This window comes from Hibiscus syriacus, unplaced genomic scaffold (assembly GCF_006381635.1).
Source record: "Hibiscus syriacus cultivar Baekdansim isolate YM2019G1 unplaced genomic scaffold, ASM638163v2 tig00110944_pilon, whole genome shotgun sequence".
NCBI classification, from domain to species: domain Eukaryota; kingdom Viridiplantae; phylum Streptophyta; class Magnoliopsida; order Malvales; family Malvaceae; genus Hibiscus; species Hibiscus syriacus.
The window spans coordinates 1,156,938-1,180,871 of record NW_024062925.1 but is presented as its reverse complement, the minus strand read 5'-3'; the positions used below and the strand labels follow the sequence as shown (position 1 = coordinate 1,180,871).

The 23,934-nt window shown below is 33.9% G+C and overlaps 1 protein-coding gene across 1 annotated transcript; it reads right to left on the bottom strand.

Moving 5' to 3' along the window:
* Positions 1–4,465: 4,465 nt before the first annotated feature.
* On the bottom strand, positions 4,466–22,296 carry LOC120147874 (glycine dehydrogenase (decarboxylating), mitochondrial-like). The gene is made up of 14 exons (XM_039161133.1): positions 21,229–22,296; positions 20,886–21,131; positions 7,596–7,673; positions 7,414–7,514; positions 7,133–7,328; positions 6,893–7,018; positions 6,595–6,780; positions 6,240–6,506; positions 5,750–5,938; positions 5,506–5,583; positions 5,292–5,417; positions 5,113–5,211; positions 4,868–4,985; positions 4,466–4,678 (listed from the first exon to the last, which is right to left on the bottom strand). Exons 1-14 carry the CDS (start codon positions 22,066–22,068, stop codon positions 4,584–4,586), a joined length of 2,745 nt encoding a protein of 914 aa, XP_039017064.1. The 5' UTR covers positions 22,069–22,296; the 3' UTR covers positions 4,466–4,583.
* Between the last annotated feature and the right edge of the window lie 1,638 nt (positions 22,297–23,934).

Genomic DNA, 23,934 nt, shown 5'->3' with positions numbered 1-23,934 from the left:
TCTCTCTCTCTCTCTCTCTCCTTCGAATTTTTTTTGTTAAAAATTGTATTATTGTTATATCGGTGTTTTCTATTTTTTATTGAATTCTATCTGCAGTCTTAACCTACGCCCACTAGTTTAAAAGCATATTCGCTTAACCTGCGCACTCTTCTCCGCTAAGCTACCCGTAATTGAAAAGACTTAAATTAACCGCTCACCCATTCCCTCCAATTCACACAAAAATAATTTTAATTAATTCTACTTCTTCCGTTACTGATACTATTTGTATACATTTAACATCTTGCTATTAATGCTATTTAATGTGTATATAATTTCGAGTAAATTCGGATTATCTTATTAATTTTTGGTCTATTTGTCGTTTTGTTTCATTAATGTGCTGAATTTTCGAATCTAGTCTATTTATTTTAGTTTAGTATAATTTGATCCCTAATTTTTAATATATTATTACGTTTAAATCAACAACATTGTTCATTATTGTTAAATTGATGAGGTAGACTTTTTTTAAAATAATCTTATTGTTAGACTAAATAATTTATTATTAATTAGTTAGGGTATATTATATTTTTATATATCATTAAATGTTTTATAAAAAAATAATAAAATATCAAATTAAAATGAAGGGATTGAATCTAAAATTTAGTTAGGGTAAAAAAATCTAGTGCTATAAAAATTAGCTGACTCTATTCTCATATGTAATGGGGTAAGGGGGAGGTAGGGTAGTAGGTTGCCTCCAACGTCAGGTTGAGAGCAGCTTCCGTAGAAGATCTCCGTTATGATAATTTTACCTAATATATTATATAGTTCAAGTATGGAAGATAATTCATAACCCTTTGAATATAACTTCTTAATTTTTAATTTAATGTATGAACCAACTTATTGGTGGTTAAAGGAATCACTGTTGTTCCTAGAGGCCACAGGTTCAAGCACTAACGGCTGTAGCAGCAGGGTGATAGAGCGTTCATTGTCAATAAATATATTTTTTATAAACTCAAAAATTAAATTTATTTATGTTATTTTTAAGAGTAAATTATAATGACAATCTCTAAATTTTTAGAGTGTTTTTAATTTAATCATTTGATTTTTAAAATTTAAATTAACATGGTTGATCCTCGCTAAATATTATTTATATTTTTTTTTCAAATTTTTACTAATAAAATAATGATATAAATATTATCTTATTAAAAGATATTAATTTATTAAAAAATAATATATAATATATTAAATCAACTATTGTTAATAATAATTGACGAAAATAACTAAAATGAAACTAAATTAAATATTAATAATTCTTATATAAATTTTAGAAGTCCGAATGATGAAATTGCAAGCAGACTAAAATTTTAGAGGTATTTGCCATTTTTAACTTATTAAACAATCCATTCGTGCATCCCATCAATTACTTGCACATGCATTTTACTTATTTATTAATTAAATTTTAAATATATTTTTGTGGCGAATAGCCTTCGATCCATGAACTGTCAATTGCTTGACCAAAATAAATAAAATTTGTTCTAATAATTAATTAAAAGAAGAAGTTTAACTAACAAAATTGTTTATTAAAAAAAAACAAGTTGGAGTTGTAGTTTGAGATTTTGAGAACCTTCCAAGAAGAAACTTTTCTAATGGGTTAAAAGAACATTTCATCCTTAAACTCTGTAATATTTTCTTAGGTTTGTCCTGGAACTTATTGGAGCACTATTAGTCTGAGCTTGGGATTTGTTTTTTTCATGTTTACCACATGTCACAATGAGATTGTGCTACAACATTAGAATGAGAAAATTTATCAACTTGCAAACGATTGTTGTGGATTAAAAATTATTTATGGGATCAATTTAGAAAATATTTTTAATTTTAAGGACTAAAACATGTTTTATCCCTTTTTGTAATATATTGACTTGCGGAACAAGCTGGCAAACAACGGCATGTGCCTCGAGGCTTGCTAAGGTTGCTCCAACTCCCATAGTCCCATTCCCACATAATATGTTTTCAGGTTAAGTTTAGCGGCGGCGCAAAACAATATTGTTTAATTAATCAATGTTATTTTTATTTTTGAAATTCTTTAATAAATATTAAAATTAATAAATTGTAATATTTTCATTTTTGTGAATATATACTTTTTACATAAATTGTTTTTTTCATTCACATTGAATAAACTTTTATTTAAAATTATATGAATGCGTTCGTGATCCAGAAATTGTTGCACAAATTTTGCCACCTAGTCGATGCAATTATACCTAATACCTAACTTTACGAGTTATGCACAATGCGCATTAAAATAATTTGAATTTTTAGGATAATTTTTCTACGCTCGACGAGCACAATAAGTATTATTAATTTAATTTATAAAAATTTAAAATTCTAAAAGATTTAACGTATAATTATAAATTAATTAAGAAATTAAAAGGTAAATTATTTAAAATAAAGGGTAATCTATACCAGTAATCACCTAACTATTGTCCCTTTTTATTTTAACCATCATTTATGAAATTTTATCAATCATGTCACTCAACTATTTAAATGCATTCTATTAAGTCATTTGTCATTAATATTTAATAGAGAAGCTCATGTGGCAGTATAATTACACATTTGGTCACTATTACTTATATATTCTATCAATTTGATACTAATTGTAATAAATTAAAATAAAAAAGAACTGATTTTATTCTTTCATATATAATAATGATATATACATGGAGTATTATTTAGCCATCAATCGTGTCTTTGCCATTATCAATTCAAGCACTATATCTTTCAACATATAAATATTGATTCAACAACAACTTTTATATTTATTTTAATGTAATATGTATATTTTTTACTTTAAAAAATTATTAGAAATTATACCGCCACAAAAAAAATATGATAATAATAAAGAAAGGAAATATATAATAATAAAAAAGATATCATTTTAAATTATTTAATTTTCTGGATTCTGGGATGTGGTCAAATGGTTGAGAGTTATCTTAGAAAATATATCATCTTGTACTTACTCTAAATTAATATGAATTTTAAAAGCTTTTTCTTATAACATGTAAATAAAGTTTCTCAACTAAAAAAAGATTAATTATGTATTTAATCACTTAAATATAACTTTGGTTTGGTTAGGTTATCTAATTATTTGTTTTTTCAAAATATTCACTAATGTTAGGTTTTGATTTCGTTTTGATAATCTATTGTTAAAAATTACCATAACTATTGACTTGAAATTTTTTATTTTTTCAATGATGATTTGGCATTATCTTATGGTGACATGTTAACATCACCGTTAATTTTTTAACGATTGTTGATCAAAATAAAATAAAAAATGTAAAGTTAGTGATTATTTTGAAAGGGAAAAAAACAAATAGTTTGGTGACTAAAACGAACCACACGAATAATTAGGTAACTAAATATCTAAATTACCCTATTTTTTATTCAACTTGAATTTTTGCTACAATTCTTTTTATAAATTCTATCCTAAAATCAATTCTTTATTTTTTATACTTTAATCAAGAATTTATTCTCAAAATACTTTTATAAAAAAATAAAATTATAAATATATCTAATGATTTTATATAATATTTAATTTTAATAAATTAAAATAAGGACCAAATTGATAGAATATATAAGTAACAATGACCAAATGTGTAATTATACCAAATATTTTAACCGCCACATCAATTTCTCCGTTAAATATTAGCAGCAAGTGGTTTAAATGGATGTATTTAAATAGTTGAGTGACCTAATTGATAAAATTTTAAAAATGGTGGTCAAAATGAAAAAGGATAATAGTTATGTGGTCATTAACACAATTTACCATTTATTTTATATTTTTAATTGATTTATAATTATATATTTAATCCTTTAGAATTTAAATTTTTTACAAATTAAATTAATGATACTCATCGTTAGTGGTACTTATCGGTGCTCGTCGAGTGTTGTAGATTTTTTTTCAAATTTTTATTAATATATCTTTAAAATTTTAACCACAATATAATATTATCTCTTTGGTTATTTTACTGAAAATAAAAATATAACATTGGTAGGATACGGAGGATAGGCAACTGAACTGAATTAGAAAACCCGTAATTTGACGAATGAATCCAACTTTAAAATACTCAATTGGTATTCTGGATAAGCTTTTGTTTGGATTACTCAATTTGTATACACGACTTTATACCTGTCAATAAATGTTTATGAACTAAATAAATTTAAAAAAAATTATATGTTTTGAGTTTAATTATAAAATATGTATATATTAGCATTTTTTTAGTTAGTTTTTAATAAAAAAAATTGATGAATTTAACATTATTGTGCTTGTATTTTGTGGCTTTTATTCAGCTGGGCCGATGGAATCATTTATTCTGAATCAAATTGTGGTTTGGACTTAATTGGTTCGAGCAAAGACAACCACCGCATAACCATAGCATGAGTTGCAATTGGCAACAACCTTTCTTTGGTTATTGAAGCAGATTAATTACGCCAATCAAATGAAAGTCACAGCTTAGATGAGCATATGCAAATAGTGGAATAGTTTCTGTACATGAACATGAAAAGATGTTGGTTTCAATGTCAACATAGATCAACGTCAACATAGATGAGGACTAGGCATTAGCTGCCGCCTCCTCTTCGACCATCTGCGATACCGGAAGAAGAGTGCAGATGACATTACGGTCGCCGTATACGTTGTCAACACGTCCTGATTACAACAATGCAAAGAGTTCAGTTGTGAGGATAACTAAGCAGGCTAAGAAAAAATATGCAAATTCATGCTCGAAATACGAATTCAATTTTATGCCTAGAGCCAATTTAATATCGTAGAGGTTACGCGAAAAAGTATCGAAAAGCTAATCAATTACATGACCATGACGAGGTTGTTCGTACGTACCCGTAGTAGGCCAGAATTTAGCAGTTCGAAGCCAGGGCGCAGGGAAGGAGGCGTGTTCCCGAGAGTATGGCTTAGTCCATGCATCTCCCATGAGCACATATGGTGGATGAGGGGCTCCCTGCAAGCAAATATAAAGCTCATGGATAAAATCTCTGTTTGCAGCTGTATACTTATCGAACAATAAATATTTTGGCCCTCGTTTGAAAAAAGGGAAATGAAAATGGTTTCGGAACAAGCCATTTCACCTTGAGAACATTGTTGTGGATATCAGCCTTTCCATTCTCGATTTCAGCAATTTCTTCTCTAATGGAGATAAGAGCATCACAGAACCGATCCAGCTCAGCCTGTAACAGATATCGAATACAGGTATCAGAGAGAAAAAAGATGGATATTGAATGTTTGTTGAACATTGGTGAAATCATACCTTGCTTTCACTTTCGGTAGGTTCAATCATGAGCGTGCCAGGAACAGGCCACGACATTGTAGGAGCATGGAATCCGTAGTCCATAAGACATTTGGCGACATCTTCAGGCTCAATTCCAGCAGTATTCTGCAACGACGGTTGGTTTGCAATCAGCCGAGAACACAAACAAAAGACTACAAAGAAAGAAAGTTCAAAAACTGTGTACTATAATCACCTTAAAACCTCTCAAGTCTATAATGAATTCATGAGCAACCGTTCCATTAAATCCGCGGAAAAGAACGGGGTAGTGTTTCTGAAAACACAAAGCAATTAGTATAAGAGGAAAACGAAAAAGTGGATGCTATCCAAGGAGAAATAACTCATAAACTTGTGCTAATAATTATTAGTCATTTTACTATAATAAATACCGATTTTCTACCAATTATAAGCACAGAGTTTCAAGGAGAAAAGGCAGGTACCTCCAAGCGTTTAGCCATGTAGTTTGCATTCAGAATAGCTATCTTTGAAGCATCAGTGAGACCCTTAGATCCCATCATGGCTATGTAAGTGTACGATATCGGCAAAATAAGTGCAGAGCCCCAAGGTGCAGCAGAAATGGTACCAAGAGGGTTAGATTTGTCTGGTGCTGGGATACCTCCCGTAGGTACCTACAGTACGTTTACGAAGAAAGCAACATTGGGTAGGAATATCTTGTGGCAGAGAAATCAACCGCTAAATGCCGTTTGCAATGTAATGTAGTGGTAAATTGTAATCACAAAGTCATTGCTAATAACATGACGTGCTCAGAAGTACAGGTGCGATTATGTCTAGATTTATGATAAGGCTGATAGCAATCCCAATGATAAGAAATGAAATCCGGCACAAACAAACTTTTACGAAGCAATTATTTCTTATGGAAACTTAAAGATTCATAAAATGAACATGAAAAAAGATGAACAGAGGATATACCACAGGGTGTGAAGGCAAAAATGGTGCTAGATGCTTCTCGACACCAATTGGTCCCATGCCAGGTCCACCACCTCCATGTGGAATGCAGAAGGTTTTGTGGAGATTCAGATGGCAAACATCTGCTCCGATAAAACCCGGACTTGTCAAACCAACCTGAGCATTCATGTTAGCCCCATCCATGTAAACTTGACCTCCATTGTCATGGATTATTTTACATATCTCATCGATCCCTTCTTCATACACTCCATGTGTTGAAGGATAAGTAACCTGAAACGGAAAAACGATATTTTGGATTTGCAAGGGCATTTACCAGGACTTTGAGATGAATTGTAGCATTGAAACTAATCATTCATACCATAAGAGCAGATAACTTGTCCCTGTTAGCTTCAGCGGCTTTCCTTAGTTCTTCAACATTGATGTTACCCTTGGAATCTGTTCCAACGGGAACAATTTTCATTCCACACATGGCAGCACTTGCAGGATTTGTCCCATGTGCCGAAACTGGTATGATACACACATTCCGGTGATGGTCGCCCCTTGACTGCAGCATTTGTCGGGTTTATGCATCAGCATAATAAATAAAAAGAATTGTATTTGTGAAGGATCCCCTTTCTTTTAGTGAAGAGGAGTACAATCTGGTTAGTGTCACTTACCATATGATATGCACGTATAACCATTAGTCCGGCATACTCCCCAGCAGCACCGGCATTAGGTTGCAAAGAGAACGAGCCAAAGCCGGTGATCGTACATAATAGTTCACCCAAATTACTGAACATTTCCTAATAGAACAGAAAGCCATAATTCATCAATAAACTAGAGAACTAAATGTACTCTTTACTACATGAGATTAAAAACGAAATGTATCAACAAGTTCCAGATGAAGAGATGTTCACCTGATAACCCTGAGCCTGCTCTGGAGGTGAAAAAGGGTGTATATCGGAGAAATGAGGCCAAGTCACGGGCATCATTTCAACTGTAGCGTTTAGTTTCATCGTACAAGATCCCAATGGAATCATACTATGGCACAGTGAAAGATCCTTAGACTGTAATCTGTGAATGTATCGAAGCAACTCGTGCTCTGTGTGATACCTGAAAAGAACAAAAAATAAAAGTTAGGGTAACACATTTGATTTGTTTGCTACAAGTAGCTCGTCTTTTTATGACCGTTTCATACGTGTTAAATATTGGGTGTGTAAGATATGGGCTTTGTCGTTCTGTTCCGGAAGGAAGTGCAGTCTCGGCCTCAGGTGCAAGAGATGCAGCAGTGAATGAGACCTGAAAGTTAGATGAAGGCTAAAAAGGCAAAATAATACAAATGTAGACATTATTATCATGAAAAAAGTTACTACCACTTACTGGTTTTCCACCGGAAAATACTTTGAAAAGCTTGTCCACATCTAAAAAAGTCGCTGTTTCATCAAATGAAACAGTGATCTGCAAATCAACCATGTTCCGGTAATCACACTGTCATAACCATTTTTTTAGGTAAAATAATTAAATATTATTTTAAAAACGATTATGACTTTAATTTTGGAAAAAATGGGTGATTTTGAATTGATTTGAATAAAATTAAAAAGAGTCGCCAGCAACCTTTGGGTTAGGTAGGTCGAATACCTAAAAACGTCTTTTAAAACAATTTTAAGAAAAATCATTTTTTAAGACAAGATTCGGTCTGCGTTACCAAAGATTCATTTAAATGGATTCGGGAGTCGGTTACGTGCGGGGAAGGGTAAACACCCCCACAACGCCCAAAATTGGTACTGTGTCGCTTACACATCGTTGTAAATGGTGGAATTTATGAGTCGAATATAAAGTTAAAATGTGATCTATTTATCGAACGTTGATTAATTTGCTTCGAATTAAATAATTAGAGAAAATTCTTTAACTCGAAAAGAAATCTCGAAATTAGCAATCCTTCATCGGGAAAGCTAACTCGACTATTTCTCATCCATAAAGAATATTTCCCTCTTGATAAAATGTGAATCGAATATAAATAAAATTGACGTTTGCATACAACAAAATAAATTGATTAACTAAAAATGTGAATTGAATACAAATGCAAATTTTGAAATTGACATTTACATAAAATAAAATAAATTACTATTTAAAATAACACACATTGCATCATTTGCACAAATTAATTAGTGAAATATACTCGACTTGTTGCAAGTTCCTATGTCGTTAAAATGCCGTATCGGATCGCACCACTTCGACCAAGTGATACTTTCCACGCTCATTCTACGCATACGTGTTCTTAAAAGTATTTGGACAATATTTAAATAAGAAAAATGGAAATAAATAGAAATAGAAATATGTGAAATAAATATTTACAACAATAAATTAAGCATATTTAATTACATATGGTACAAATAAATACATAACATGAAAAATGTACATACATAGGGGATTAAAAGAATGTTACAACCCAAAATATAATGGTCAAAAAGTAAGTATTTAATAATTACAATGACTAACATGGTAATAACAAATTAAAGGGCTAAAACAGAAAAATAGAAAATTAAAAGACTAAAATGGCAAAAATAGAAATGTAGGGACTAAAATAGTAATTAAACCGAATGCAAACTAGTGACTAAAATAAACAGATTTACAAATCTTAGAGTCAAATTTGAACATCAGCCAAAATATACAATATACAAAATCAGTGACTAAAATGAAACTAATACAAACATTGTGGCCAAAGTAAAATATGAGTATAATAATATAACATGGGTTAAAATGTAAACATGCAAACATGGCAAACCATAACGCAAATAAAATAAAATAACTAAGCTTTATAGACAAGTGACTAAACTGTGTAAATTGAAACTACAGTATCAGAAACATAAAATAGAGAAACTAGATTAATCAATGGCTACAATAAAACAGAACAAATCAGTGGTCAATTTTAGAATAAACAGAAACTTAAAGATTCATACAGTAATTATACCAAATACCAAACAGTGACTAAATATAAGAAACATAAATATCATGGCCAAATTCTAACATTCACAAGAAAAACAACACATAACCAATGACTAAATTGAAATAATTATAAATACTATGGCCAACGTTCAACATTAATAATAATAATAAAACAAACAAGTACCAGACCAAATACCAATATTGAAACATTAAGGCTCGAAATAAAATAAATATAATTTTATTTAATGACTAAACCGTGAGGTTACAAAGCAGAAAGGACTAAAAGTGGGATTATCCCTTAATATGAAAACACGGAAACCCCTTTGGCTTAAACGACGCCGTTCTGGTCCACGTATAAATGACCAAAATCAGGCCAAAATTCGGTCTATGCCTCATTTCTTTCATTGCTTAAAAACAGAGAGAGGGAGAGAGAGAAAACTCTCTCAACCTTCTCAACGGAGAAGAGATTTGTCCACCGCCGGCTACGCCCGCGGCGGTGCTCGCGGCGGCGAACGGTGGCCGGAGATGGAGAAAACCCTCCAAAACCTTCCTCTCTTCACTCTCCACCTAGATCCCCAACTATCTCGACCTAAAGGTAACCCTAGCTCTCTAAATCTGAGAGTTTTACCTTCGAAAGTTTTGACAACCGACGACCGTCGGGCTTCTCGACCTCCAAACCGTGGTGAGATCCTCTCCTCTTCTCTCTTTTTTTTTTTTTTTTATTTTGGGTTCGAAACTCTCTGGATTTTTATTTCCTACCCCCCCGAATCCTTTTTCCCTCGCATGCTATTTTTTGCTTCATTTATCCTTGATTTTTGGTAGGAATAATGATATCTATGTATAGGGGACAATTTTCCCGATTTATCGGGATTTTAGGTATTATTTTAATGGGTTTTGGATTTGATTTAATTTGTGACTGATTTGGGTGATATTTTGCATTGTGGATGACACTGGCGACGTGGGAACGGCGGCTGGACCATCGGAGTGGGCCGGAACAGTAACGGCGGCGTGGCATCCTTTCCTCTGTTGGGGCGGCGGCGAGGGGAAGCTCGGCTGAGAAGCTGGAATGTCAAGCGGCGGCGGCTGGGAGACCAAACGGCGGCTGAGCTAGGGTTAACTGCATTTAGGGTTTAAAAACCCTAAATGCAATCTGGGATTGGTATTGGGCCTGAACCGGGTCTGGGCTCCAAGTCTTGTAATTCTGGGTCGGGCTTGGTATCTGATGGGCTTCGGGTTTGAGCCTGCAAAAATTTGTAATATATTAAGAACAATAAATAAGCATAATAATAATAATAATAATAATAATAATAATAATAATAATAATAATAATAATTATAATTACAATTAGATAGAAAAGACTCGGACAAAAACGGGTGTCTACAGCTGCCCCTCTTTGCACATTCTTGTGTTAACAAGAATAGGGCAAAGACGACAAGACATCACGTTTTTGTCTGGTTCTCTCCCTTTTAAACTTAGAAATTGGATAATGTTGGTTGTTGGGGACGACACTGCTCATACATGATGAAGAGTTCTGGTCGTCTAAAGGAAGGGCGATAACACGGTTCCTACGTGATGAGGACGGCTGGTTAACTGTGGTTGACACGGCTTCTACGTGATGAAGAGATCTGGTCAGGGTATGACACGAATCATACGTGATGAAGAGTTCTGGCCATCTTTAGGAAGGGCGATAACACGGTTCCTACGTGATGAGGACGGCTGGTTAACTGTGGTTGACACGGCTCCTACGTGATGAAGAGATCTGGTCGGGGAATGACACGGCTCATACGTGATGAAGAGTTCTGGCCATCTAAAGGTGATAACACGGTTCCTACGTGATGAGGATGGCTGGTTATCTATGGTTGACACGGCTCCTACGTGATGAAGAGATCTGGCCATCTAAAGGTGATAACACGGTTCCTACGTGATGAGGACGGCTGGTTATCTATGGTTGACACGGCTCCTACGTGATGAAGAGATCTGGCCATCTAAAGGTGATAACACGGTTCCTACGTGATGAGGATGGCTGGTTATCTATGGTTGACACGGCTCCTACGTGATGAAGAGATCTGGTCTGGGGATGACACGGTTCCTACATGATAAGGACGGCTGGCCATCTTTAGGAGTTATGGTTTCAAGAGAAACCAAATTAAAGATTTGTTTCAAAAGAAACAAACCCAAAGATTTGTTTCAAGAAAAATAAACTCAAAGATGATATTTTTAAAAGCAACTATCTCAAAAGAGACAAAATTCGTTTAAAGGGAATTGATCTCAAAGATCAGTGTTTCGAGAGAAACAAACTCAAAGATGTTTTTGTTTCAAGAGAAAATGTTTCAAGAGACAAAATTCGTTTCAAGGGAAACGACTCAAAGATGACATTGAAAGGAAATTGTCTCATGCGAGACAAAATTTGTTTTGATAGAAACGATCTCAAAGGTGGGTATTTTCAAAAGAAGTTGTCTCGAGAAATTTTTTTCAAAGGAAACAAACTCAAAGATTTTTTCTCAAAAGAAATTGTCTTTAAGAGATAAAATTTTGTTTCAAAAGAAACAGACTCAAAGATGGATTACATCTTAAGTGAGACCAAATTTGTTTCAAATGAAACAATCTCAAAAGTTAGTTTTTCATTAGAAACTGTCTCAAGAGAGACAATATTTGTTTTTAAAGAAATAGACTCAAAGATGATTTTGTTAAGAGAAACAAACTCAAAGATTTTCAAAATGAACATATTCAAAGATTTACTTCAAGAGAAACTGTCTCAAGAGATACAAAATTCATTTTAAGAGAAACAGATTCAAAGATTTTTTTTTTCAAAAGAAATTATCTTAAGAGAGATAACATTTTGTTTCCAAAGAAATAAACTCAAAGATTTTTTTTTTTGTTTCAAAAGAAACAATCTCAAAGATTTTTTTCACAAAATTGTCTCAAGAGACAAAACTTTGTTTCAAAATAAATAGACTCAAAGATTTTTTCAAAAGAAACAACTCAAAGATATTTATTCAAAAGGAACAAACTCCAAGATTTTTATTCAAAAGGAACAGACTCAAAGATTTATCTCAAGAGAAACTGTCTCCAGAGAGACAAAATTCGTTTTAAGAGAAAAAGATTCAAAGATTGTCGATATTGTTTCTAGGGAAACAATCTCAAAGGTGTTTATTTTTAAAAGGGAAACTGTCTCACGCGAGACGAATCGATTTTGAAAAACTCAAGTGATATTAATTTTGTTTCAAGTACAACAAATTTAAATTTGTATCTCAGAGAAAAATGTCTCAAGTGAAACGAAATTTGTTTCGAAATAAACAACAATATCAAGTGAGATTTTGTTTTAAGTGAAACAAATTCAAAATTAGTATCTCAAAGGAAAAATGTCTCAAGCGAGACGAAATTTGCTTTAAGATATAGTCTCAAATGAGACAAAATTTGTTTTTAGAGAAATTGTCTCCAGCGAGACAAAGTTTGTTTTTGAGAAAACAATCTCAAGTGAGATCAACTTTGTTTAATGTGAAACAAATTCGAAATTTGGATCTCCAAGGGAAAAGGTCTCAAGCGAGACGAAATTTGTTTTGAAAGAAACAACAATCTAAGGTGAGATTAATTTTGTTTTAAGTGAATCAAATTCAAGGTTTGTATCTCAAAGGAAAAATGTCTCAATCGAGACGAAGTTTGTTTTAAGAGAATTTGTCTTAAGTGATACAAACTTTGTTTTTAAAAAAATTGTCTCAAGCAAAACAAAATTTGAGAAAACGATCTCAAGTGAGATCAACTTTGTTTAATGTGAAACAAATTCGAAATTTGTATCTCAATGAAAAATGTCTCCAGTGAGGCGGAATTTGTTTTTCAAGAAATTGTCTCAAACGAGACAAAATTTGTTTTTAGAAAGCTGTCTCAATCGAGACAAAATTTGCTTTGAAAGAAATTATCTCAAGCGAGACAAAAATTTGTTTTAAAATTCTCAAAATTTGTGGAAAAATATCTCAAGTGAGACAAAAATTTTGTTTTAAAATAGATACGATCTCAAAAGAGATCAACTTTGTTTAATGTGAAACAAATTCAAAATTTGGATCTCAAAGGAAAAATGTCTCAAATGAGACGAAATTTGTTTTGAAATAAATTGTCTCAAGCGAGACAAAATTTGTTTTTAGAAAAATCTCAAAGTTTGTGGAAAAATGTCTCAAGAGACTGAATTTTACTTCAATAAAAAACCTCAAAGATGATAGATAGTCTTCTTGTTCCTGTATGTTGAGGAAATGTCTTGATTGTTGACTTCAAGAAGTCAAATCATTGCTTCTTCAAGTTAGGGATTTCTGGTCATTTCTGAGCTTTGATTTCCTGAGAGATCAAAATGATGTATTTTTGACTGACTATCTTGGATGTTATGATGGATGTCAAGATGAAATTTATTTGATTTTTTTATTGAATTTGTCCTCCAGCGAGGAGAAAAATGTCTTTAATACACATGATGATAAATGTTTGATGCAAATTTATGTATCATGTATGTATGTGTATGTATGTTTTCTCAATCCGGAAGGAGAATTGTTACGAGAGCAGTCTTCACTCTATCATTGATTCAATTTGTCTGTATTTCCACCAATGTGTACTCTTACAAACCTTGACCTGAGACCATTTGTTTATTCCATCAAATTTTGCCCTAAAATTTAGCTTCTCTTGCCCCAGCTTCGATCTTGAGCTTCAGATAGATATTTTTTTTTGAATTCCAAGATACGCCTCCCAGAGAGATTATCTTGTTTAAAAATGTTTTTCTTCTTCTTTTATTTTCAAAAGTCTGAAAATATCAATAGTTTTGAAAAATGTTTAATCAAAAGTTTTGAAAATATTGCTCCTTTCAAGGTTTCTCAATTGACAAATCATAAAACAAGAGTTCATTGGATATCAAAGAATTAATTACTCTTTTAATCCTTCAATAAATTATAGCTATTTGACAAGTGTCAAGATCAGTGCTATCTTTGAGAGATGGTTAAGTAAGGAAGGATAAAAAAGTCTCAAGTGGTTATTTTTGGTCAAAAGTATAGTGTTCTTATTTATTTGATGTTCTCTGATCTGATGGAGTAGCTTCTGTACTCAGTTATTGGAAGTGTTCTCTGACTCCCAACTCTCATGTTCTCATTCATGTTGTGTGATGCCTCATCAAGGGATTTGAGCAATCGTCTCCTATGTAATAATCTTCATATTCGAGCCGCCCTTTCAGGTTTTCAACTCGAATCCTCCTTTGGTTTCAAGACGTTACTCAGAATTTTACGTCTTTAACCCCCCTTTGTTATTTTTCTCTATCATGCATTAAAGATTTTAGAAAATCTTTATAAGTAAAATATTAATCCTGATAGGCGGGATGAAATATGAGGATAGTCTCTTCCGCTTAGAAATCCATGTATGATTAGAAGGGACTTGTAAGGCACGTAATGTAGGCCATGGTTCAGGGTTATGAAAGAAAGGGATAAAAGGCCCAAACATGTGTTTTAAGGGTATTTGAACCAAGGATCAATTAACTCTGATGCCTTCAATCTTGTCTTGCTCCATTTGAATATGCTCGTATGAGTCCTTTGTCTTCTCTTGATGTTCTATGATCTTCTGGTGAACTAATTCTGGATCAATCTCATAGTTTGAAACTTGATGTGCCATTTGAGTCGAGAGACTCTTTGTATGTGCTCTTTGTCCACTTTCTCTTCTTTTTTCCTTTTCACTTTGTTTCTTTCTCTTTGCTTTTCTTTTCTCTTCGCTTTAATATGATCTTTGCACTGTGTATTTGGTTCACCTTTTGGTATCTTATCTGGATCAATGATCTTCACTTATACGAGCAGATTTCCTCCAACTTGCCCCCCAATATGGAGGGTGATCCTTGATTAGGGTTGAATCAGAAGAAAATATCATTCAGGCTCAAATGGGGACACAAGGGATATATTTTCTCCTTTTGTGAAGGGGTAAAGAAAGAAAGCCGTTCATCATCTCATACACAGAAGTCCTTGCAGAAGAGGTATCCCCAGGGGATAAAGTTTCAGGATTAATTTTTATTTAAATGAAAACAGTAATTAATGCATGATAGAATTATTTTGAATGAATTTTATTTTTTCTCTTCGCTTCTTGCTCTCAACATGTCTCAATTGCTCATGCTCGTCTTCAGAAAATTGATGCGAGATGCCCCACACTGTGTCTTCTTTGTAGGAAGGTTTATGTTCAAGTGAACATCTTGTACTCAATGCCTGTAAGTTTTATTGGTAGAAAACGTTGGTTTTACGTCTAAGAAGACGATGGTGACTTTATTGGCTCAAAGAAAGGTATGGGTATGACTTTTGTGTCTCAAAAAATAAATACAGTGTCTCAAGGTGGAAAGAATGTTTCAAGGTCTCAAAGAGATAGAACGTTTCAAGGTCGAAAAGAATATTTCAAGGTCTCAAAGAGATAGAACGTCAAAAATTGGTTATTTGGTAGTGACCAGGAATTATTTCGGGTAAAAATCGTGAGATTTTATTTTAGGGTTTTAGACAGGATAAAATAGGTCTAATCTTGCCATATGTCAAAAATCTATAATTCTTGAAGAATTAAAAGAATATGTAATTCATTCGATATTCAAAGAACTAAAGATTAAAATTTGTTCAATTATTTAACCTTAGAAGGTAGCATCATTTCAGTCATCAAAGATTAAAAATATTTAAGCAAATATTGAAGAAAGAACAAAAACGAGTTCAAACAAAACAATCTCTATGGATGCCAGTGGTTGATGCAATGACTTATCTGGCTTAGTATTAGGATACCCCTGAATAAATCAGATTATGGATTTTGTGCTTTAGTGCCTTGCAGTTCTCAGTGGAATGTCTGGAGCTTCTTAGGTGGAAATTGTGTACTGAATCAACATCGTAGACCTCAGGGAACGATGACTCTTTTCTCGAACCATCCTGGAAGACTCAATCGAACAAGCTTCTATCGTGTTGATTTCAGCTTCTTGCTTATATTCTCAATATGGTCACGTGATCAGGATCACTTCCACTGACTTCTCCCCAAATTGATCCCATGTTTTTATGAATGATGCATATGAAAATGCTTAAAAATAAAATACATATGCTTAAAATGCAAAGATGCAAATGAAGATGCAAAAATGTTGATCCCAACGATGAATATCGTAGAATAGTCTTCACCAGAAATAAAAGTTTTCACATTACAAGACAGTCCACTTTACAGACATGCTTTCGCTTAGATGGTTGAGTCTGAAGTGGATCACTGCTTCATCTCGGATCTTCGTCCTCAATAATGATGCCCCTCAAGCGCTCTGTAATCTGACTCCGTTAATGCCTCGGTGGTAATGAGGTCGGTGTGTCGCTCTTTGATAACTAGCGATGAAATGATTGTAGATAAGACTCCACTGCTAGATTACTCCTTGAATCAGTGGATCATCATCTCAGTATTGAATGATGCACGATCTTCGAGCTCACTGCTTCGTCTCGGATCTTTGTACTTGGAACCGATGCCCCTCAATGCTCTATAAACTAACTCCATTAATACCTCGGCTATGCTGAAATTTGTGCTTCACTCCCTGATGGTTAACGATGGAATAATTGTGGATGAGAATCTACTGCTGGATTACTCCTTAGATCAGTGGATTATCATATCAGTCTCGAATGATGCACGATCTTCGAGAAAATCTCATTCTTGTACTCTGGACTTCTTTTTAGCCCTCGATGCATGTCTGTGTATGCGATCGCTTGATTGAAAACTTTTATCTCTTCTTGTGATTCTCTCGAATATCCCCTTACGGATCAACACTTTTGCATTATGATGATGCAATGCAATGCAATGCAATTGACAAAATGACACAAACAAAAGAGAGGAAATAAGTTAGTATACACAAACAAAAGAGAAAAATAAGTTAGTACATGTAAAATAATTGATACAAATAAAAATGTAATTCAGAGATGGATATAACACCTACCCCGTCATGATATCTACCCAAACATGCTTTCAATTAATAACAATCCTACCGGACATGCTATCTACCCAAAATGATCTATTTCAAGAAATTGGTCCTAACCGCATGGTATCTAGTTCGCATGCTTTATTCGGAAAAAAAATATATTCTACAAATTTAAAAGGTTAAGGTTTAGAATCGTTCCTCCTTCGTGTACACCTATTTTGGGTACCTACTGACGGACAAAGGTTCGGTATGACTCTACCTAGGGTGATCGTTCGACGGTTCACTATATGCTTGGTTTCAGCTCTAACGGAAAAAAAAGGGGACTCGAATTGTCCTTGATGTCGGTGCCCCCTTGGGCTGCCAGACCCTCGATCCTCACCCATTACAGGTTTCAAACGGAACGAGTTCAATTTGAGGGGATTCACTGTCTTATACCCGTACGAGGAATAAATCCCTACGAAGGTATAAGGTATGTATCCCATGGGTTATTTGCTAAAACTCATACGAAGAATAAATTCTTACGAGAGTAAAGCATTCACCCCAACTAATTTGGATCGAAGCTCGTGTATAGAGCTTATGTTATGCCAATGCGAGTGATGTGTGTGAGGAGGAACATACCTACCTTTGACTCAAAATGAAAAGAAAAAACTCGACAAAAACTTGGACAGAGCCTGAAAGCAAAAAAGATAAAATGTTAGTATGATAATTAAAAATGAAGCAATTAAAAACTTCAATAAATGGATCATAAATTAACTAAAAACTAGAAATCATAATTTCCACCAAGATGACAATATGTAAACGACATACAGCCTAACTCTCAAAAAAAAGAGGTCCCCAGCAGAGTCACCAAGCTGTCATAACCATTTTTTTAGGTAAAACAATTAAATATTATTTTAAAAACGATTATGACTTTAATTTTGGAAAAAAATGGGTGATTTTGAATTGATTTGAATAAAATTAAAAGAGTCGCCAGCAACCTTTGGGTTAGGTAGGTCGAATACCTAAAAACGTCTTTTAAAACAATTTTAAGAAAAATCATTTTTTAAGACAAGATTCGGTCTGCGTTACCAAAGATTCATTTAAATGGATTCGGGAGTCGGTTACGTGCGGGGAAGGGTAAACACCCCCACAACGCCCAAAATTGGTACTGTGTCGCTTACACATCGTTGTAAATGGTGGAATTTATGAGTCGAATATAAAGTTAAAATGTGATCTATTTATCGAACGTTGATTAATTTGCTTCGAATTAAATAATTAGAGAAAATTCTTTAACTCGAAAAGAAATCTCGAAATTAGCAATCCTTCATCGGGAAAGCTAACTCGACTATTTCTCATCCATAAAGAATATTTCCCTCTTGATAAAATGTGAATCGAATATAAATAAAATTGACGTTTGCATACAACAAAATAAATTGATTAACTAAAAATGTGAATTGAATACAAATGCAAATTTTGAAATTGACATTTACATAAAATAAAATAAATTACTATTTAAAATAACACACATTGCATCATTTGCACAAATTAATTAGTGAAATATACTCGACTTGTTGCAAGTTCCTATGTCGTTAAAATGCCATATCGGATCGCACCACTTCGACCAAGTGATACTTTCCACGCTCATTCTACGCATACGTGTTCTTAAAAGTATTTGGACAATATTTAAATAAACAAAAATGGAAATAAATAGAAATAGAAATATGTGAAATAAATATTTACAACAAATAAAATTAAGCATATTTAATTACATATGGTACAAATAAATACATAACATGAAAAATGTACATACATAGGGGATTAAAAGAATGTTACAACCCAAAATATAATGGTCAAAAAGTAAGTATTTAATAATTACAATGACTAACATGGTAATAACAAATTAAAGGGCTAAAACAGAAAAATAGAAAATTAAAAGACTAAAATGGCAAAAACAGAAACGTAGGGACTAAAATAGTAATTAAACCGAATGCAAACTAGTGACTAAAATAAACAGATTTACAAATCTTAGAGTCAAATTTGAACATCAGCCAAAATATACAACATACAAAATCAGTGACTAAAATGAAACTAATACAAACATTGTGGCCAAAGTAAAATATGAGTATAATAATATAACATGGGTTAAAATGTAAACATGCAAACATGGCAAACCATAACGCAAATAAAATAAAATAAAATAACTAAGCTTTATAGACAAGTGACTAAACTGTGTAAATTGAAACTACAGTATCAGAAACATAAAATAGAGAAACTAGATTAATCAATGGCTACAATAAAACAGAACAAAATCAGTGGTCAATTTTAGAATAAACAGAAACTTAAAGATTCATACAGTAATTATACCAAATACCAAACAGTGACTAAAATATAAGAAACATAAATATCATGGCCAAATTCTAACATTCACAAGAAATAAACAACACATAACCAATGACTAAATTGAAATAATTATAAATACTATGGCCAACGTTCAACATTAATAATAATAATAAAACAAACAAGTACCAGACCAAAATACCAATATTGAAACATTAAGGCTCGAAATAAAATAAATATAATTTTATTTAATGACTAAACCGTGAGGTTACAAAGCAGAAAGGACTAAAAGTGGGATTATCCCTTAATATGAAAACACGGAAACCCCTTTGGCTTAAACGACGCCGTTCTGGTCCGCGTATAAATGACCAAAATCAGGCCAAAATTCGGTCTATGCCTCATTTATTTCATTGCTTAAAAACAGAGAGAGGGAGAGAGAGAAAACTCTCTCAACCTTCTCAACGGAGAAGAGATTTGTCCACCGCCGGCTACGCCCGCGGCGGTGCTTGCGGCGGCGAACGGTGGCCGGAGATGGAGAAAACCCTCCAAAACCTTCCTCTCTTCACTCTCCACCTAGATCCCCAACTATCTCGACCTAAAGGTAACCCTAGCTCTCTAAATCTGAGAGTTTTACCTTCGAAAGTTTTGACAACCGACGACCGTCGGGCTTCTCGACCTCCAAACCGTGGTGAGATCCTCTCCTCTTCTCTCTTTTCTTTTCTTTTTTTTTTATTTTGGGTTCGAAACTCTCTGGATTTTTTATTTCCTACCCCCCGAATCCTTTTTCCCTCGCATGCTATTTTTTTGCTTCATTTATCCTTGATTTTTGGTAGGAATAATGATATCTATGTATAGGGGACAATTTTCCCGATTTATCGGGATTTTAGGTATTATTTTAATGGGTTTTGGATTTGATTTAATTTGTGACTGATTTGGGTGATATTTTGCATTGTGGATGACACTGGCGACATGGGAACGGCGGCTGGACCATCGGAGTGGGCCGGAACAGTAACGGCGGCGTGGCATCCTTTCCTCTGTTGGGGCGGCGGCGAGGGGAAGCTCGGCTGAGAAGCTGGAATGTCAAGCGGCGGCGGCTGGGAGACCAAACGGCGGCTGAGCTAGGGTTAACTGCATTTAGGGTTTAAAAACCCTAAATGCAATCTGGGATTGGTATTGGGCCTGAACCGGGTCTGGGCTCCAAGTCTTGTAATTCTGGGTCGGGCTTGGTATCTGATGGGCTTCGGGTTTGAGCCTGCAAAAATTTGTAATATATTAAGAACAATAAATAAGCATAATAATAATAATAATAATAATAATAATAATAATAATAATAATAATAATAATAATAATAATAATAATAATAATAATTATTATTATTATTATTATTATAATTACAATTAGATAGAAAAGACCCGGACAAAAACGGGTGTCTACACACACGATATATAATAATATATTGATTGAATAACTATAGACAAAATTACACTTACGGTTTTGGCATCAACAACCCGAAGGTTAATCCCACTATTGTATGCAGTATCAGCAATTGAGTGGGCATCAGCACATGTAACTTTCACAGTACCAAAGAAGGGAAGGCCCTGGACTTCCACGGTGCCAAGTTTTTTCAGTCCCGAAGCAAACACCTCAGCAAGACCATGAACACGATGTGCAATGGATTTTAAGCCCTCAGGTCCATGATAAATCGCATACATAGCAGCCATGTTTGCTAGTAATGCCTAGATGAAACAGTATATCGAATCAAACAATTCATTCAAATACAAACAGAATTATGTATTATGAACATGAATCACACATTAACGATGAGTCTCTTACTTGAGCTGTACATATGTTACTGGTAGCTTTATCTCTGCGAATATGTTGCTCCCTGGTTTGCATTGCCATACGCAAAGCAGGCTTCCCATAAGAATCAACACTAACACCGATGATTCTTCCCGGCATCAACCTCTCATACTCTTGGGAAGAAGCCAAAAATGCAGCATGAGGGCCACCGTACCCCATCGGCACACCAAACCTCTGTGCCGAGCCAACAACAATTTCTGCTCCAAGTTCACCTGGGGGCTTCAACACTGTCAATGCCAACAAATCGGTTGCCATGACAACCTTAACACCCTGAGCATGATCATTCTTAACAAACTCCCCATAGTCCAAAACCTCGCCCTCGGTACCAGGATACTGAACCAAAACCCCAAAAACATCACCAGAACTGTAATCAATATCCTTAAGATCTGCAGTAACCACTTTAAGATCAAAACCATCGGCTCTAGTCTTACAAATCTCGATTGTCTGAGGGTGACAATTATTAGCAATGATGAAAGTCTTTTTCTTTCCTTTCAGTATATTGTTACACATGGCCATAGCCTCAGCAGCGGCAGTTCCCTCATCGAGCAGCGAAGCATTCGACATAGGCAAACCGGTGAGATTGGTAATCATAGTCTGGTAATTAAGCAAAGACTCAAGCCTCCCTTGAGATATCTCAGCTTGGCAAGGAGTGTATTGAGTGTACCAAGCTGGATTCTCCATTATGTTTCTCAAGATCACAGGAGGAACATGAGTGTTATAATAACCCATCCCAATGAAAGACTTGAAAACCTTGTTCTTTGATTCCAAATCTTTCATGTGTGCAATCATTTGGCTCTCGGTTATACAAAACATGTGATCTACAGCTCATTTCACCATTGTGTGATTGCTTGGCTTCATTCACCAAGCGTTTCAGGATTGCCCCGTTAGCCAACCTCCTTGCCCTATCCATGAAAGAGTCCTGGTAATGGAAATGCAAGGAAGAACAAATAAAAGAAACTTGGGGTTGTTGAGAAAAGAACAAAAATAAACTTAAAGCTTTAAGTTTTAAGTTTTATTTCATGAATGAGAATGGGGAAGTGGGTTGGTTGAATCTTCAGTAAATTATTTTGTCTCTAATATGTACTGTTGTGCTTAAAAATAATCAAACAGTATTTGAAAATTTAAAAAAAAAAATCATATTTTTATGTGAAAAATTAAATAATCTTGTGGGATTCAAGGTGTATGCTGGTGTATGATGGATGACTCTGTATCTATGAGAGAAAAGACAGATCTCTCTTAAGCTATAACACGTCAGATACTCAGATTCCAATATGAAAACTAAAAAACAAAAACGAATGGAAGAAATTGCTGTTACGGAATACGGTTATCGGATTGAATAAAATCATAGTTGATAATTTGATAAAAAAATGAAGATAAAAGAGACACCAAAGTTACGTGAAAACCCCCTAAATAATATAGGGTAAAAACCACGGGCAACGGTAGAAGAATTTCACTATAAGAAAATAAATTACAACTTCTCTCGATCTACCAAGGAGAAAACAATGATAATTCTCCCTTGATAAAAAGGAGAAAATAACTCTCAAGAAGCTCTCTAAATTCTCTAGTATTAGAAGAAAGCTAGAATGCTTTGGGATGGTTTTGAAGCTAAATGAGCTAGGGTATTTATAGTTGAAGCTTAAGGACTAATTTATAAATACCCTAAATTACAATGACTAAAAATTGAGATTTTACCATTTAATTTTTTCAACCAATTTTCGGTGCATTTAATGTGCACATTTTCGATGCATAAATGCTAGCTTCTTTCGATGCAAGTTGCACTAACTTTCAACAATCTCCCACTTGAAGATTTGATTGGAACAATCATATCTTCAAACAATTCTTTCTATCTTGTACCATCATGTTACTTACGTTTCTGACAGGCCACAAGAGGATCAACACCAAGTAAATTTATCAGCATTGATCGTTTTCGTCATGAAATCTGCTATGTTGTCTTTGGTATGGATCTTCTGCATATTTACCGTCCCTTTTTCCACCTTTTCACGAATGAAATGGTACTGAACTCGTATGTGCTTTGTCCTTGAATGAAATGTTTGATTCCTTGCTAGATGCAAGACGCTTTGACTGTCAGAAAACAAAGAGACATACTCTTGATTGTGCACAAGCTCCTCCAATAGCATCTTCAACCAAATTGCTTATTTACTGGCTTGTGTAGCTGCTACATATTTTGTTTCTGTTGTTGACGTAGCTACAACTGACTGCAATTTTGAAACCCAGCTTACAGCTCCACTAGCAACTTTGAACACATACCATGTAGTAGATTTGCTTTTTATCCAAATCCCCTGCATAGTCAGAATCTACATACCCATTGATTAGTAAATTTGATCCTCCATAACATAATGCAACATTTGAGGTCCCTTTGATGTATCTCAAGATCCTCTTTACTGTATTTCAATGCTCTTTGCCTGGATTCGCCATGTACCGACTAACCACTCTCACTGCTTGTGCAATGTCTGGTCTTGTGCATATCATAGCGAACATTAAACTTCCCACTGCTGATGCATACGGTACTCGAGACATTTACATCCTCTCTTCTTCACTATTAGGATTCATATTGGAGGATAAATTTGAAGTTAATAGGAAGAGAGGTAGAAATTGGCTTACAATCTTGCATGCTGAATCGTGACAAGATATTCTTCAAGTAATTCTTTTGTGAAAGCC

Excerpts from the sequence above, each read along its gene's own strand:
- LOC120147874 (XM_039161133.1), bottom strand. The coding sequence starts at position 22,068 with ATGTTTTGTATAACCGAGAGCCAAATGATTGCACACATGAAAGATTTG. Across the intron at positions 21,132-21,228 it reads GTAACATATGTACAGCTCAA|GCATTACTAGCAAACATGGC; the intron begins GTAAGAGACTCA and ends TGTTTCATCTAG. Across the intron at positions 5,212-5,291 it reads CTACCGAAAGTGAAAGCAAG|GCTGAGCTGGATCGGTTCTG; the intron begins GTATGATTTCAC and ends TATCTGTTACAG.